Genomic DNA, 18,597 nt, shown 5'->3' with positions numbered 1-18,597 from the left:
TATGGAGCTAAGGGAGAAAAGCAATATTTCTGGGTGGGGCAGTGTGGAAATTGGGGGTGGGGTTCAGAGAGTGAGGCTTATTTAGAGGTTGTGGGGAAGTAGAAGGGTTTCAAGACAGCACTGAGATTTTCCAAAAACTCTGTTGTGTTCAAGTCTCTGGTTCAAGACCGAAAGTACAAAAAAATTAAGATTAGGAAAAGTAGAGTCTTCAAAATGTACAGCATGTTCAGAAAAGAGAGGAACTTGCTGGCTCTGCTTATCTGATGAATACTTCATGAATGTAGAGGCTTTTCAGAGTGGCCTCTGCGAAGTAATATTCAGATGAGAGTGCTTTTAATGTTCCTTTCTATGTCGTTGTTAGGAAGGAATTTCACTGGAGGAACTTCTGGAAGCCCCACTCAAGATATTTTTAGATAATTCACTTAAGTGGCCTATTTATTGCTCATTAAGAAAATAGTTATTTGAAAATCAGAAAGAGTTGTGAATTCTTAGGACAAGAATTGGATTGGAAATGATGTAAGTGGAAAAAAATCAGTTCTCAATTGGATAATAGATAGTTAGCAAAGTGCAGTTAAAAAGAACATTTTGCTATCTACATTACTGATTATTTCCATATTTCTCATAGTTTACCTTTTAAGTTTGTATTTATTTCCATAGAGTATAGCTCTTTCTTTTGCTTTCTTAAGCTGTTTCTCTTCTTGTCTCTCACCTGCTTAGGTCAGCATTTAATAATGATACTTTAATAAGATTTTTAATTTGAAAAAAAAAAAAAAAAAGATTTTTAATTTGAAGGGGACCTACCTCATTCTCCGGTTTGACACTGTCAAATACAAATATATTGTGAGCCACAAATGCAAGTCACACATGCAACTTAAAATATGCTGATTATGACATTAAAAAGGGAAAAAGAAACAGGAGAAATTAGTCTTTGTAACATATTTCACTTAACCTAATATATCCACTGTATTACCATTTTAACAGGTAATCAATATAAAAGTTATTAGTGAGATATTTTGCATTTTTTGTATTAAGTCTTTGAAACTGGGTGTGTATTTTACACTTGCAGTGCATTTCGTCCAGACTGGCCACATTTCAAGTGCTTGATAGCCACATGTGGCTTGTGGCTCCAGTATTGGACAGGACTCCTCCAGTGTTAATCACCAACTAAGTGGCCCCAGGAGGCTGGGAAGGGCTAACAAAATTTGTAGCCAAGGCGTTTCTGGGGACAATGGGCTGCAAACAGAAGTTCTCTGAATCATTTCTGTTGATACATTTCAAAACTTCAACTGGAAGCCCTGCTTCTTGAGATGTCATTTTGACCTTAATTCTGAAGTAGTCATTGTAACTTTTCTTTCTCTTTTGCAACTTGTACTCTTGTCTTCATACTATTTTCCAGTCAATTTCTACTTAATTTTTTTTGCATGTGTGGAAAGTTCCATACCTTGAATTACAAGATTTTGGCATTCACTTTTTGCCTTTATCCTTTTTTTAAAATATAGGGAGTACCACCTTTATCATGTTATTTTATTCTACCTACTTGTACAAGGAACTTAATTTTTCATTATTAGTATTTTGTCCCATAGAAATAAGAGTGAAAATGAATTTTTCTTTTAATAATTTTTTGCTGCAGCATAGACTTTATTAACCTTATAGCTTGGCCAGCTTTCTGTAAGGTCTAGAATGTGTGAGTTATTTTTGGTTCCTGTATCATAGGGTACATTAATTGCCATTTAGAAAATTTAACACTTAACTTTTAAAGATCAACGGCCAGTGTTCCCTGAGAATTAGACACCTTTCTAGTTAATCTAAATTTGGGGTGATCCTATGATCTATGAAAAACAGTGTAATTTTAGAAGCTCTGATTTGTAGTTCATAATATACAATGAAATGTTGGATATTTTTAATTCATAACAGAGTAGAGGCCATAAGCTTTAATTTTCTTGTGTCTAGGTTAAGAGGCAAGTTAATGCTATTTCTATAATCCTGTGTCTAACTTGCAACAGAAATTTCATACTAGATGGGAACGTATAGTCATCTATTCTAATTTTCTCATTCTCCAAATGAGAAAATGAGGACCAGAGAGGCTGAATAGCTCAGTTAAGGATCATGATGCCTACACGGCGCAGGCAAGACCCAGGTCTTCTAGTCCAGTGCTTTGCGAGTTTGCTCCCACTGCGCTGCTTTCTAGCTTGACGGTGGGTCAACCCAGTCAGTTTAATGAAAGAATGCATTTTGTAATCTGTACAGATTAATTTATTACTTGTCTGAAACATGAACTTTTCAACTGCTTATTTCTGGTATCTTTTAAACACAAATGAAATAGCTGTATCATGGCAAAGGTCATTTGATTTATAATAGCTTTGGACAGAAAATAAAAATTAGTGCCTACTGAATATAGTAAAACTATACTTTGCTCGCTTCTCAAAGTTTCTACCATTAAAGTAGTACCCTTCTCAGTATTGCTATCACAAAAATTAGACTAAAGTTCTTACTGGTTCATCAAGATGATATTTTAGCAGTTTGTTCTTAGTTTTCCTTATCTTTAATACACTTCATACACTTACCAAATCTTATTAAGCTAATCTCCTCTCACCTGTCCATCCATCCTTGCACTGTTGTTAAACTCTTGGACATATCTTCCTTTTGAGTGCCATAATGAATAACAGTGTTTTGTAAAAACTATATATCAAGATAGACACTTTGGTTTTAAAATTGCTAAACAAGTTGTAAAGTTAATATACCAAATTTTATCTGTATCTGAATTGGAGATGTCAGAATAGCACATATTTATTGTTGATGAGGAATCAAATAAAGTTTTTTCATAGAGTAAGTAAAATACTTATGTATATTTTAATAGCCAAATTCATATCAATATTGGTTTCTAAAGTTAATCTTTCATGCAAATATTTCTTATTTAATAAGCCAGTATGGTAGAAAACTGTGTGCTCTGGAGTCAGACTATGGGGGTCAAAGTTTTGCTGCTTATTTGTTGCTGTGTTAACCCTTCTGAATTTCACTGATTCACCTGTGAATCAGATAATAAGGTCACTCTGCTGGGTGGTCATGAGAGAAGAGAGAGACAATATATAAAGTGTCCAAATCTCCACCTGTCATAGAAAAGACACTCAGCAAACGCTAGCTATTATTATCATTGTTAAAAAGTCCTAAATCCTGCCAATTTATGTAAAAAGATATATCAGAATGTAGCTTTGATAGCATAGCCTTTTGATAACAAAAAGCATTATTCATAAATATGAACTTAAACTGCTAGTGTTATGAATACTTAAAACTTTAGTTTCTTCACTATCAGTATTCAGTTTTATGGCTATATTAATATACCTGATTGCTACCTTATTCGTTTATAATTACACTTCTATTTATCTTCATTCCCATTCATATTCTACACAACGATGACTGTTTGCAATCACAATCCCTATGTAGATAGTTTCATTAGAAATATTTTGGCATCTGCATTCACTGTTTATAACGATGCAAGGGCAGTTGTGAATTACTTTTATATAAAATGAAAGACTTTTGAAGTTAATGAAAATATATTTTGCATTGATTCACGTCAACGGGGGTCCACACTCAAACTTGCTTTATTATGTTTTTTTCGTGAAAAAACAAACAAACAAACAAAATACATAGAATGGCAAGCCTGAAAGATTTTACAGGTGATAAAAGTGGCAAGAAGAAAAGTGCAAAGGGCTGTCTGTTGTACACATGCTGGTCAACCATCCTTTTTTACTTTTGATCCCGAAGTACCACATCTGAGTTTCTATGAACACCTTAAAATCCAATTGTTAAAGACTTTTCCCAACAGTCAATTTTTCAGTTTTTCTGGAATCCTGGTCATTTGGAAATCAACAAGGTGGGCTGCTGCTGCCCTTCAGCAGTTTTAACCTAGTGTCTGCTGCTTCAGGTCAATTTCCTTGCAAGGTTGGTGGTACTGTTTTTCCATGTACTGATTTTTCAAAAGCATGCTCAGGCCAGTTGCGTCTGCCTTTGCATTAAATTTGTCCTGAGCCATTGCTACTGGAACGATATTTTATAATGATATTCTTAATACCTGTTGTCCTATTAACATCTGTTGCATGCTTGTTATACTAAGTGATGGCTACTGGGAATCCTCGCAATATGGTTACAGACAGCAGAATGTTGAATAATTAAACTATGCATGTAGATTAATAGTCTAATCTCACTGCCTGTGTATGGATAGTAGGAAAATAACATCCATTCCATTACTAGTGTATACAGTCAAAATAAAAAGCCATCTCCTACAGTTGGAAACAACAGTTCCTTAAAGCAAATGTTTGCTTAATTTGTTATCATTTCCATTAAAATGTGCTATTAATATTATATAAATCCCTAACCCCAGTTAAATTCTATGACTCATGTCTCCAAGCTACTACTGCAGTTCAATTGACCTTTAGGAAAACCTAAAAGGAGATTGTGATCTCTCAAAACGGATGCAAAAATTCTGACTCACAAGGAATACTTTCAGTCTTAAAACGAAGAGTATGGCAGAAAGTCATTTATTGTGTTGACCTGCTTCAAGAGTAATCATTTTGAATGCATCGACCATGCACTGTCAGTGAGTCAGTACAATGCTGCATGATGAGGCATGAACATTGCAGGGAGAATATCATTATAAAATATTTCTGGAACGTCTTTGTGTAATGACTACTGTACATGGAGGCTTTCATTCATTGTGGGAAACTAAAAACCCAGTCAACATTTCATTGACACGTGCATGATGCTGAACAGTTTTGTATGTAAACTATTGCTTTCTGTACGTTTCAAGTATTCCTGTCATTGACTTCTCCAAGATTTATGCGGTCATGTCTTCAGATTGCTTCACTAGTTTCTTTAAGTTCTGTAAATAAATGTCCATAAATATACACTGATGTTGTCTTTTCATAATTAACCATTGTTTTTGTAAAAGGACCATACTGGCATTTTAACTTAAAATGCCACTTCTAGTATGGAATATACCTGCTGCCAAGGAAAATAAGTGTTGGTTTACACCTTGCAAACATACAGCAAATTGGTGTAAACAGGCAGAATATTACTTTTATAAACACCTGTATATCATTCTTTATATATTTATAAATGATTGACATCCCTTATGACTATTTTTGAGTATTGGTCTATTTGAGTACAAATATACATTTAAATGTATATTTCCTTGTGAAACGCAACAGTGCTAAATTTCCCAACAGTGTTTCTTCCTTTTTTTAAAATACATTTTTCATCTCTGCCACAGACTGAGAATTATCAAACAAAAATTAATAACAAGGCAATGATGCAGAGAATGAACCAAAATATCATTGATTTTTTCCCATATTATGAAAAAAGATAGTATTATGTCAGTGTTCTAACTTAACTTCTGTGGTTGTAAGCAGGTTGTCATTTGGCATGCTTATTCAAAATGCACTCAGCATGTATTGAAATTTCCTTAATTGTTATGTGAATTGTTTGCATATGTGGTTATTATATGTGATTTCATTGTACCTGTATGTACTTGTATCCAAATTTGTTTCTATTATGCTTGATTTTGCTGGCCATTCTTGGATGACCTAGCAACTCAAGAATCCAAAGCGTTTTGTGCTGTCTTCTGTAATATGTAATCTCTCTGATGTTTTGTCATACCGTGTCAGCTTTTAATTTTATTCTCGTCCAACAAGATATCTTTTATATTTGTTGGAAACAAATTTATGCAAAGACAATTTTAGTAAGCTTTGCTCAACACAATTCTTTATTAATTAAATTGACCATTTTGTGACACTGGAAAATGTAACATACCAACTCTCTCTTTTTGCAGTTGAACCACCTTCAGACTTGAATTTTAAAATTATAGATGAAAATACTGTTCATATGTCATGGGCAATACCACCTGATCCAATTGTGGGTTTCAAAATAACAGTGGACCCTACAACGGGTAAGTTTTGGGATGTTGGGGTTTTCGGACAGAGACATCCAAGATGATATAATCTGATCCTTCCTCCACCTTCCACTTCATTATGAGGAAGCCAAGATTTAGAAAACACAAGGGGTTTACCTAATGTCACAAGACATTTGGTGGACTCAGACCTCCAGATTTCCAGCTCAGGACCCACTATTATATTTTTATAGTGTAACTAGGTTTGCTGTGTAAAGCTGTTAGACTTTATCCCCTCATCAGAATATTGCTGGTAATCTTTGATTTTATAAAATAGAATGATCACTGCTTGACATTCTTCTTGAATCACTTAATCTGTCCAACACTTCAAGTGACGAGTGATGAAGTGAGGTGTTAACACTTTGCCCAGTGTCCTGCTCACTTCAGTGCTCAGGACACAGGGTCTGGGATCGTGGTGAGCTGCCATGATGGAAGACAAGGATTTACTGGGTAAATTCTGTAGATCCTAAGACTAAGAGTCAGTATCCATGATGTTGTTTGAGTAGGGAGAACCAGTCTCTCTTGATTAACTTTTATTTCTAACATGGAATGGGAATAAACCATTTTTATGAGCACTGGCCAAGTGCTCATAAAGGTAGGAAGGAAGGAGGTAGGAAGGGGTCTTGATGGACTGATAGAAGAGATAGATGATGTCAACATACCTTATCACCAGAGCTGTGTTTGCATACTTATGGCCTTTAAAAATGCCAATGATTTTAAATGCTGATTTATCAGGGGATTGAGAAACTGTTACCTGTTTTCAATATGATCCAAGAGCTTAAAAAGGGATCAGGCATTTACTTTTTCTTCCTTGAAACTTTTCTTCCCAAATATATTTGCAGTTAACTATTTCACTGATTTCAAAGCTGAAAAGCAGTTGAAAAATTCATCTGGTTCCCAGATGTTGGAAATGACTGACTGTAAAAATGCATACTGGGACCATCCATCCCTGCAGAGTCCTGGGTCTTATTTTCCCATGGTGGGCCCTGGTTGGTTCTGCAACGCTCCACATATTAACCTGGAGCATTTCTCAGGGTTCTGTCATACTTGTTGCCTTTTTTGATTATTTATATTTTGATGAAAATTAATATGGCTAAGAATTTTAAAAGTCATTTTGTCTCTAACAACTACTGTTTCCTGTTGAATTGAACATTAACATAATCTAAAAGGAAATACATAATTGTCAACATGTAAGGAAATGCTCAGTACACCGTACTTTGAAATGTTTGATAGTTAAGTCAGTTCAGAGGACCATGGTTACCTATTAGAGTATGCCCCACCCCTCACTGGCATATGGAGGATACACCTCTCCTATAGAAGTGAGTGCTATTTCCCAGTAGACATTCATTTTAGCCAATGGGGTTTGTTGTCTTTGAGTTGATTTTCAGCCCTTCGTTTTCTTTTGGTACTCTCCGATACATAATTTAAAATTAAATTATTTTCGCCTTTATATCTCATTTATAAAAATTTTGTTATCTACCATTAGTATTCAAAAACAGTGAGAGATATTTTTTTTGATGTTCTGGTATACCTTTAATCTAGAGGCATACTTGAGTCCTCAAACAAATATGGAATATGATTGTAACAGGTAAAGGCAATGCCAGTTCATTTATTGAATTTCTAGAATTCAAAGTGTTAGTTTTGGAGGACAGTAAAAAATAATGCTTGGGCATTCTGAAAAAAAATGTGTATTTTGAACTTTCAGGTTTTGAGTATATCTGGGAATTACATTATATTGTATTACATTATGTGTAAAAAAAGTTTTGTTGCATTGATATTTTCCTTTCTATATTTCCAGATGGGCCCACTAAAGAATTTACCCTTTCAGCTAGTACCACTGAAACTTTATTAACAGAGCTTATACCTGAAATAGAGTATGTGGTGACAATCACTTCATATGATGAAGTAGAAGAAAGTGTACCAGTTATAGGCCAATTAACAAGTAAGCACACATATAAAGTACTTTTATACCTTACCTTTTGCAGAAGGTTTCTCCAACTTTCAAATTTAGTTTGTTGTTATGCAGAGTTAATTTACATCAGTATTAACTATTCTTGCTCTGATCCTAGTTATTAGTAGATGTGAATAATTTACTCCTGATTTATAAGCTTGGTCTCTGGAAGGAGCAGGAATGTTATGAATGAAAACTATTAAAAAGCATTAGACTTTGCCAAGCTACAGAGTTAATATCTTTTTTTGAAATATATCTAAAGCCTCACTGAAAATAACTTATTTGCAAGGGAATGCTTGTTTGGCTGTATTCTCTGGCCAGCTGGGAATACACCATACACTTGAAAGACAATGGTGAAAGACAATATACTTATTTTCTTCTTAGGAAGTATTTGTATGGGTTCATTTCCCTTTGTAATAATCAAGTTTTGACTCAGTTCAAACAGGTGGCCCGACAAAGCCAGGGGAGAAGAAACCTGGAAAAACAGAAATACAAAGTAAGCATTTTCCTTAATATTTGTACATGGTTTTGCAGAAATAAGTTATAAATATAATATATAAAGGAGATGTTCCAACTGGATCCATAGTTTGATCTCACTCCTATATTAATTTCTATAAGCTTAAAGCTACAAGTATAGGCAGTGTAATAGTAATGTATGACCAAGTGGTTATAACACCTACGTTCTTACTTTCTAACCATTCTAGGTACTAAATATTCTTTTTACTGGGGGTGTTTTAAGTGTGTGTATGTTCAAGTTTCCCTGCAGCATTTTGGCAGTAGGTGAAAAACAAAGTTTATCACTGGATTTAACTCATTTCTCAAAGACAAGTTGTAGAAACAGATGGTAGTTTAGGGACACATGGGAAATAGAAGGTTGGACCACAAGGGAGAATGCCCTCGTGGTGTCTTTAGCAATTCCATTGCTGTGAAAATCGCTGTATATATTCTGGTCATCTCTAGGGTGTTTATGTGGGCTTCCTTGGTGTGACTGTAGCCATTTCCAGAGTCTCTGTAGGATGTCTCTGATAAATTGATGCATTTGTAATCAAATGAAAACAATTTTATGGTCTGGTTTTGTGGTTTCCAGGCCTTTTTTGTCCTACACTGCTCTGACTTACTGGGATGAAGCCTTAAGTGGTTGGACTTCTAATTTTGCCACCTTATAAATGGGATTTATGACTCAGGATAACAATAAAAATATTGTGAACACAAAGTTCCCTTTATCTGGAATTTTCCTCTTCAGATCACTGTTTGTAATTCTAATGTCTAATAAGCTGAAGCGAAGTTTATAGCATGCAGTTACAATGCAAATATTTTCCCTGAATCATCAATATTTATTTTAAAGCAAAGTATTATTCCAGACATTGACTTTCAATAGACTTATGTTGGCCCATTATATAGTATGCAAAAATTATTTAGGCAGACAACTTGTATTGGCTTGCAAATTTTTCCAGGACCCTTTCCTTCTTTTCTGAGCCAAATACTTCTCTTATTATCCATCAACTGACTGCAGGGACAAAAATATCTTCAGAAAATTTACTCAGCTTTGCCTTATAAATACAGATTTTCATGAAAACCAACCTGTTTCCCACTCACCAACTGACCACAGAGAGAAGAAAAAATATGTTTGATTACAAACACCAATTGTTGCATTTTTGGGGATTTAAAGATACCACATGTGTTTTCACTTTTGAATTAAAATATTTTCCCTGCCTTTTCTTTAGTGAAAGTAGATTTAGTTGTGAAATTTAAATACATTGATGATTAGGACAAGATATTATGGGTGTTTTGCATTACATTTATGACAGTTGTTACTTCTGTTAAGATTTCATTAACCCTCGGAACTAACTGGCTGCCCGCTTTAGACCATCACCTTGTAAAGTGCAGGAGAATGTTGAAAGATTTGCTTTTTTCTTCAGCTTTATTGCATTTGCTTAAATGGCACAGCAATTGTTCTGTAATTTTAAGAAAATATTTATTTGACTGCATCAGATCTTAATTGAGGCATGTGGGATCTGGTCCCCTGATCAGAGATGGAACCCAGGCCCCCTGCATCGGTAATGTAGGGTCTTAGCCACTGTACCATCTGGGAAGTTCCTGTTTTGTGTGTATTGATCTAAAAGTACCAAGAATGAAAACACTTTGCTTATATTTCTTTTGTATGCCTCCTAGATATTTTATATAATTTTTACTTGCAAAAAAGAGTGAGGATATAGTTACAAAAATAGATAAGTCAGCAGCACAAATGCTTGGGTCACAGATTCTTGGAGAATCAGTCATATATCTTTTCATCTTGTCTTGCACAATGTCTTCTATGACAGTTTAAAGACATAGTTGTAGAAATGCATCTTCACGAAGGTACTGAAAATGCTTCTGTGTGTGTGTGTGTTAAGTTACTTCAGTCATGTCTGACTCTCTGTGACCCTATAGACTGTAGCCCGCCAGACCAGGCAAGAATACTGGAGCTGGTTGCCATGCCCTCCTCCAGGGGATCTTCCCCACCCAGGAATTGAACCCTTGTCTCATATATCTTTTGCCTTGGCAGGTGGGTTCTTTAGCACTAGTGCCAATCTGGGAACCTGCCTGAAAATGTGTGCCAATAAAATTTTGTGTTCTTTTGTGCATGTCAGTTGTGGGGAAGAAAGATATGAAATGTCCTAATGAACGAAATGATTTTAGGAGCCAGCGTTTTTGCAATGTTAGTTTGTATTCCTTAATGCTAGATAGATTTAATGGCGTGTCATTTAAAAAAACATATCACATATATTTCAGAATGTTCTGTCAGTGCCTGGACCGATTTAGTTTTCCTTGTGGATGGCTCATGGAGTGTGGGAAGAAACAATTTCAAGTACATCTTAGACTTCATTGCTGCTCTTGTGTCTGCTTTTGACATTGGAGAAGAGAAGACAAGGGTTGGAGTTGTTCAATATAGCTCTGACACGAGGACGGAATTTAACTTAAATCAGTACTACCAACAGGAAGACCTGCTCGCTGCAATTAAAAAAATCCCATACAAAGGTGGCAACACAATGACAGGTATGTTTTTTTACAAATTTAGTTTTGTTTACGGTACGTGAAGTGTCTGTTTGGGAAAGGAATGATGGGCTGGACAAATGATCATATGTTAAATAATTTTGACAGCGATCTCGCAGTTTTTGATTTTAATAAAATTGTATCGTGCAGAGTAACTGAACGTATCTCTTTTTCATTTCAGGGGAAGCCATTGATTACTTAATTAAAAATACCTTCAAGGAATCTGCTGGGGCAAGAGTTGGCTTTCCCAAAGTGGCGATTATCATTACAGATGGCAAATCCCAGGACGAAGTGGAAATTCCAGCAAGAGAGCTTCGAAATATTGGGGTTGAAGTGTTCTCTTTGGGTAGGTCAAGTTTGGTGAAGTGATTTCCGTTTAGAACTACTTTACTACTTCATGCTCAGAAGATGAAGGCTTGATTCCTCAAAAAGGATCCTTCCTCAAGGAAGGATAGCAAGGTTTTCTGCATCTTATAGTGCAGTGTTAATCCAAATCAGTTTTGAGTAAAATTCTGCTTGTCTATTTCTTTCATGTAATGCATCCCTTTTTTTAAAAAAAAACTTTTTTATTTTGCATTGGTGTATAGCTGATGAACGATGTGATAGTTTCAGGTGAATAGTAAAGGGATTCAGCCATACATGTACATGTATCCATTCTCCCCCAAACTCCCCTTCCAGTCTGCCATATAACATTGAGCAGAGTTCCATGTGCTACACAGTAGGTCCCCATTGGTTATCCATGTCCCTTCTTTTTAAAAAAGGCATTAGAGCTGCATATGTATTAAGTAAGGCAATATTCACATTCCTTGTAAACCCTCTGCTTTTCAAAAAATTCTGGGCCAGTGGTTCTCATAAAGGTCCTCCTTGTATTATCATTAAGTGTTTTATATGTGTTTCCTCTATTATGTAACGCTTGAAGAATTCAGAGGGCTCCAGCTCATTCAGGACTCTGGAAGAAAAAAGTATTATCTTCACAGATGGGAGCAGGGACAAATGATGGCGTGGTTGGCATGAGAGCCCACTCTGTCTTACCGACCACTCATTTGCCTCTGTGGCCACATTATGTGAAATGAGAAAATGTCATTCAACAGTTTTTGTCCTTTCAACAGTTGCACGCTCATTAGGAAACAAAGCAATTCCCGTTTATGACTGAATAAGGATTTGAAAACGTCTTCACTTGGGAAAGACCAAGAAAGCAAAAAACTTCCTTGATTTGACCCACCTCCCTTTTCAAAGATCCTGTATGTGTGTGTATGTGTTGGTTGCTCAGTTGGGTCCTACTCTTTGTGACCCAATGGACTGTAGCCCACCAGGCTCCTCTGACCATGGGATTCTCTGAGCAAGAATACTGGAGTGGGTTGTCATTCCCTTCTCCAGGGTTCCTGACCCAGGATCGAACCCCGGTCTCCTGCGTTGCAGGTGGATTCTTTTGTTTGAGCCACTTTTGAAAGAAAGCCCCTTCAAATATCCTACTCCCTTTTTTAAAAACTTTATTTTGTATTGGGGTATTGCTGATTAACAAGGTTGTGATCAGGTGAATAGTAAAGCGATTCAACCATACATATACATGTATCCATTCTCCCCCCAAACTCCCCTTCATCCAGACTGCCATATAACATTGAGCAGAGTTCCATGTACCATACAGGAGGTCCCCATTGGTTATCCCTGTCTCTTCTTTTTCAAAGGCATCAAAGCTGCAGATGCAAAAGAACTCAAACAAATTGCCTCCACACCTTCTCTCAATCATGTTTTCAATGTGGCCAACTTCGATGCCATTGTGGATATTCAGAATGAGATCATCTCCCAGGTGTGCTCAGGTGTGGATGAACAGCTCGGTGAACTGGTCAGCGGAGAAGAAGGTGAGTGAATTGTTGGGCGTTCCCATGTGTTCACCTTTCCCATTATTCGAGAGCATTTGTCATTTTACAAGCAGGGGGACATTTAGCTTAGCACTCTGCAACTTAAACTTATCACAGCGCTGTTTCTATTCAGTGGCAAAGAGTTTCCTATCACCATAAATTGCGTAGTGTTTTCAAAGCTCTTAAGAATATTTCAAAGAGCAGTCAGTTTGATCCTCCCACTTTTGCAAAATGTCCCCATTTATCAGTCATTGCTTTTAAATACATGGGAGAGAGAGAAAAACATTTCATAAACATCCTTTGGAGCATTAAAAAATCACAGTTTCCATGATTGTTCTCCTCTCATCCTGAGAATTGACAACTGATTAAAGATAAGTTCTAAATAGCTCCATATTCAATCATGTATAATCTTTCATCTCCAAACCCCAAGCATTTTGGCAGTGGTCATGGGCTGTAATTCAGTTTCAGATCTCCTTCTTATTACCTCATGGGCTCTGAATCTCTTTCTTTGTGTTACTGCCTAATGTCTGTGATTTTTTGCCCTGTATTCTTACAAAATCCACCCCCGCCTGACTTTCCCCTGGTCATCTTCTCTTCCTCAGTCTTTTAAAACATTTGAGTTCTCATTCTCATTAGGCTGCATGTGCGAGGTTAGGCCAACTTTGGTTCTGCCCCTGTTTGCACCCTTCCTGGCAGGGGATGTGGGCTTCATCCCAGGCACCCACAGTCTTAACTTTGGGGTCTCCTCTCTGTTGCTGGCGATTCCCTGTGACTTCTGCCCCCTCACTGTCTCTGCATCAGTCCAGGGCTTTGCCCAGGGGCTTCCAGTTGGCGCGTCTATTCCTGTCCTCCCATTATTTCTCATTTCTTTAGACATCATTTTTATGGACTATGTCTGATTGCTTTTCAGAGAGGACAGTGAGTAACCTTGTGCATGTTTTATCACCCAGTGTCTCAGGCTGACTTATAAAAACAGAACCATATCTTCTGGGAAATAGATTCCACTGACAGATCTAAAACTTTGAAGATTTGGTCTGAAATAGCTTAAGATACTTTGTTTTTAGCTAAGTACATGACTATGTTCTACATCGACTGAGGATAGAACATTTTTAGATGATCAGTATTTGCTTATCAATCTGCTTGTTGTACACCGTGGTTTCACCTCTGTTTGGTGGCATAGCTGAACTTTTTCTTCTAAACCTTGAATGAAGTGGAAATACATAAGAACCTGTCATTTAAGAACGGCCAACTTCTTATCTTTCTTGGCATGTTATAAAGTATCTTTAAAGTACTACATTATTATGCTTAATGTTTTATGAAAAGGGAAAAAATTTCTAAAGTATTGAGTAAGCCATTGATTTAACAATTATTTATCCTTCCTCCTTTGGTACCTGAATAAAGGCCTTGACATGTGTGTGTGCTAAGTCGCTTCAGTTATGTCCAACTCTTTGTGACCCCATGGACTGTAGCCTTCCAGGTTCCTCAGTCCAGGGGATTCTCCAGGCAAGAATACTGGAGTGGGTTGCCTTGCCCTCCTCCAGGATAAAGGCCCATGAACGTAATACCAAAACCAAAATGGGAGGTCTTGGTCCCAGAAATGAATTAGGCATCTGATGTTCTATTATTAATTTTTTCAAGGATTTCTTTGCCCTAAACTTCTCATCTCCTGGGTTAAAATTCAGGTACTGAATCTCTGGTTTGATGGGTACAAGTGCAAATGGGGGCCTGGGACTGGAAACTTTCCCTGATACATGCACGTGATGCATATGTGCATGCTAAGTCGCTCAGTCATGTCCGACTCTTTGCAACCCCATGGACTGTAGCCCGCCAGGCTCCTCTGTCCATGTGATTCTCCAGGCAAGAATACTGGAGTGGGTTGCGATGCCCTCCTCCAGGGGATCTTCCCAACCCAGGGATGGAACCTGCGTCTCTTAAGATCCTGCATTGGCAGGTGGGTTCTTTTTTTTTTTTTTAATTTTTTTTTTATTAGTTGGAGGCTAATTACTTCACATGGTGGGTTCTTTTACTACTCGTACCACCTGGGAAGCCCTTTTTCTGATGTGATCATGATTAATTTGAAAATTAAGGTATAAATGTAAAGACCTCATTAATGGGGTTGCATCTCAAAGTTTTTAATCACTGTTCTGCTTGTTGTTTTGTAGTTGTTGAACCTCCTTCAAATTTGATTGCCACGGAAGTCTCGTCCAAATACGTTAAGCTAAGCTGGAGTCCATCTCCTAGCGCAGTGACTGGCTATAAAGTTCTCCTCATACCCATGACCACGGGAAGCCGGCAGCACGCTCTGAGTGTGGGGCCTCAGACAACCACGCTCAGCGTCCGTGACCTCTCAGCAGACACAGAGTACCAGATCAGTGTCTCTGCCATGAAGGGGCTGACATCCAGTGAACCTGTTTCAATAATGGAGAAGACTCAACCAATGAAAGTTCAAGTGGGTGAGTTAATAGGGTTTGAAATGTGTGGCGGTCCATTTGATAGTATACCTTTCTGGTTCAGACTTACTTTTAAACAAAACAGTTGCGATAAGTTTCTTTTAAAGAAGCAAAGAAGCCTCCTTACTAAGAAAGTCAGATGTCTTTAGCCCTCTATATCCATGGGTTCCGTATCCACAGATTCAACCACCTGTGTTGTCTGATGTTGGTTGAACCCGCAGATGTAGAAATCTGTGACTCTGGAGGGCCAACCTACCTCTGCCATTTTATAGAGTGGACTTGAGCATCCACAGAGTTTGGAATGGGAAAGGAGGTTCTGGAACCACTCCCACCCCCAAGATGCAGAGAAACTGCTGTATTTATATTTTTATGATTAATTCATATTTGTTTATAAATTTGTTTATTTCAAATGATTAATTGATATTCAAACTTTAATGGACTTTCTTTCTTTTTTACAGAATGCTCACGTGGTGTGGATATAAAAGCCGATATTGTGTTTTTGGTTGATGGTTCCTATAGCATTGGGATTGCAAACTTTGTTAAAGTTAGGGCCTTTTTGGAAGTTCTTGTAAAAAGTTTTGAGATTTCACCAAATAGGGTACAGATAAGTCTTGTCCAGTACAGCCGGGATCCTCATACTGAATTCACACTGAAAAAATTCACCAAAGTTGAAGATATAATTGAAGCAATAAACACTTTCCCCTACCGAGGAGGGTCTACCAACACTGGGAAAGCAATGACTTATGTCAGAGAGAAAATATTTGTGCCGAGCAAGGGTTCAAGAAGCAATGTCCCAAAGGTCATGATTCTTATCACAGATGGAAAATCTTCAGATGCTTTCAGAGACCCGGCTATAAAACTGAGGAATTCAGATGTTGAAATCTTTGCTGTTGGTGTGAAGGATGCTGTTCGCTCAGAACTAGAAGCCATTGCCTCTCCTCCTGCTGAGACCCATGTGTTCACAGTGGAAGATTTTGATGCTTTTCAGAGGATATCTTTTGAACTCACACAGTCTATCTGCCTTAGAATTGAGCAAGAATTGGCAGCCATAAAGAAAAAAGGTTAGTCGACTCTGTAAATTAAAAGTTATTCCTTCATGAACAAAGCATTTTGGGTTCTAAAATAGTGGATAATCTGCTTTGTCAATTCTATCTGTGGGAAAAAGTAATTTTCCTGTATTATTGAAAACTACTGAACTTAGCTCATTTACTTCTGAGACATGGCTTTATCCTGGCTATGGGCCAGATGTTTATTGGTGAAAAAACTGTTTACCTTAAGAGTCATATAGGACTGGGAACCAGCTTTGTCATGCCCATTTGTCATGTCCAGTTAAATAACTGTGAATTGAGTGGAGGGCTGAGCTAGTTCCTTTGAATCAAAGGTGACTGCAGTATAGTCCTGGATCTTTGAATTCTTTTTCCTGGACCATTTTTGGGCATCATTCCTCACAAATGAATTCCCTATTCTCTTCTCTTCATTTGGTCAATTTCTGTTTTTCAACATTCGATTAAAAGTCCCATCTCTTGCATCAAGCTTCGTAACTGTTCTAGAGCTATAACGCTTATCCCTTGTAGTCATTTGGCATTCAAATAGACCACTTTTTTGTTAATAACCTTGCCCTCTCTTGTCACTTCAGTTTCATTGTATGTCCCCTAAGGACAGTGAGTTTGCCTTCAACATTGCGTCTTCCTATGATTTGGTTTAATAAATATTCTTTTGTTAGGAAAACATTTAAAATTATTACTTTGAAATGTCTATTTTTGGTATGACTGAAATATCTGTCAAACCATTTGCTTGATGATTCATCTTAGGTCTGATACTGTTTAAATATTCTAGTTGTGGCTAGGACCATTCTGTTACTGCTTTGCCTTATGAAGCTCAAAACTCTAATTCAGTTTTTTTTTAAGTAGTTGTTTTTATTAGACAACATAACTTAGTGTTATGAATGATCAAGACAAATGATCAAGCCCTCTTTGCAGGGCTGTGAGTGAGAGTGAGAGGCTACCTCTCACTGGTCTTGTGTGGACTACTTACTCGGTGCGTTGGCCTCAGCGACCACTCTCCCAGCAGAACGGAAGGCATTTCAGAAAATGCATAGCTGTTGGGGCTGTGTTTGCTTTGTAGATTAAAAAAATTTAACTATGCCCTTCTTTTTCTCTTAACAGCTTATGTACCTCCAAAGGATATTAATTTTTCTGAGGTGACTTCCAACAGTTTGAAAACCAGCTGGTCTCCTGCTGGAGAAAATGTTTTTTCGTACCACATCACCTACAAAGAAGCTACTGGGGATGATGAAGTGACGTTGGTGGAGCCGGCTTCGAGCACCAGTGTGGTCCTCAGCAACCTGAAACCAGAGACCCTGTACCTCGTCAATGTGACCGCGGAGTATGAGGATGGCTTCAGTATCCCCTTAGCTGGAGAGGAGACCACCACAGAAGGTGTGAGGAGGGTTCCCCACTGTTTCCCCCAAACTAATAGTTTATCACAGAACAGAGTCACCATGGGAAATGACCATCTACTTTATAGTTCAGCACTGTGAATGCCCTTGTAAGGTTCAGTTCCTTTAAAATACAGGTAGTCATAAATCTTTTTCAAAAGGGAAAAAGCTTTTAAGTAAAAGATCCTATGTTTATTTTGATGAATTTGAGGTTGAGACATAGAGAACCATTAATGATTGCGGAATTAGCTCTTGAAATACTGCTTATCTAGCATTTTCTATCCCATGTTTCAAATACTTCTGAGCTACCAAACCTCTGATGACAGATATATATTACCAACTTTTAAAAATTGTGGTAAAATGTATCTATAAGTAACATTATACTGACCGTTTTAACCCTTTTAAAGTGTGCATTTCAGAGGCAATTAGTACATTCATATTGTTGTGCTAACATCACCACATTGTCTCCAGAACTTTTTTATCTTGCAAAACTGGAACTCTACTTGTTAAACAACAACTCTTCATTCCCGCTGCTACTCCTAAACAACTCCCCCTTCTTCCCCCACAACAGTCATTTTACTTTCTGTTTCTATGAATTCGATGTCCCTAGGTTCCCATATGACTAGAATCATACAGTAGTTGTCATTTTGTGACTGGCTTAGGGTTCATCTGTGCTTGAAGCAGGTGTCAGAATGTCCTTTCTTCTATGACTGAATGATATTCCAACGTATGTATAGACTAACTTTTCTTTATCCATTCACCCATCAGTAAATACTTGGATTGCTTCATCCTTTAGCTACTGTAGATAAACCTGCTAAGAACCTGGGTGTACAAAGTTTACCAGATGTTTTAAGTGATATTTGTTTAGATGTGTCTGCTTTACTGGAAAGAGTTGAATACTTTCTGATACATTTTTCTACATTTGA

General features: G+C 37.2%; 1 protein-coding gene across 3 annotated transcripts in view; it reads left to right on the top strand.

Moving 5' to 3' along the window:
* COL12A1 (collagen type XII alpha 1 chain) overlaps positions 1-18,597 on the top strand; it is a 116,464-nt gene that overhangs the window by 4,294 nt on the left and 93,573 nt on the right. For 2 of the 3 annotated variants that reach the window (XM_065911475.1, XM_065911476.1), the window contains exons 3-11: positions 5,825-5,941; positions 7,740-7,883; positions 8,329-8,388; positions 10,665-10,928; positions 11,107-11,271; positions 12,611-12,784; positions 14,947-15,237; positions 15,693-16,295; positions 17,400-17,672. The exons of the other annotated variant lie outside the window; for it this stretch is intronic. In XM_065911475.1, the coding sequence (XP_065767547.1) occupies positions 5,825-5,941; positions 7,740-7,883; positions 8,329-8,388; positions 10,665-10,928; positions 11,107-11,271; positions 12,611-12,784; positions 14,947-15,237; positions 15,693-16,295; positions 17,400-17,672 (2,091 nt within the window). The remainder of the gene's footprint in view (positions 1-5,824; positions 5,942-7,739; positions 7,884-8,328; positions 8,389-10,664; positions 10,929-11,106; positions 11,272-12,610; positions 12,785-14,946; positions 15,238-15,692; positions 16,296-17,399; positions 17,673-18,597) is intronic. 3 annotated transcript variants of the gene reach the window in all.

The sequence above is a fragment of the Muntiacus reevesi genome, chromosome 19, assembly GCF_963930625.1.
Source record: "Muntiacus reevesi chromosome 19, mMunRee1.1, whole genome shotgun sequence".
NCBI classification, from domain to species: Eukaryota; Metazoa; Chordata; class Mammalia; order Artiodactyla; family Cervidae; genus Muntiacus; species Muntiacus reevesi.
This window is presented reverse-complemented; position numbering and strand designations above follow the sequence as displayed.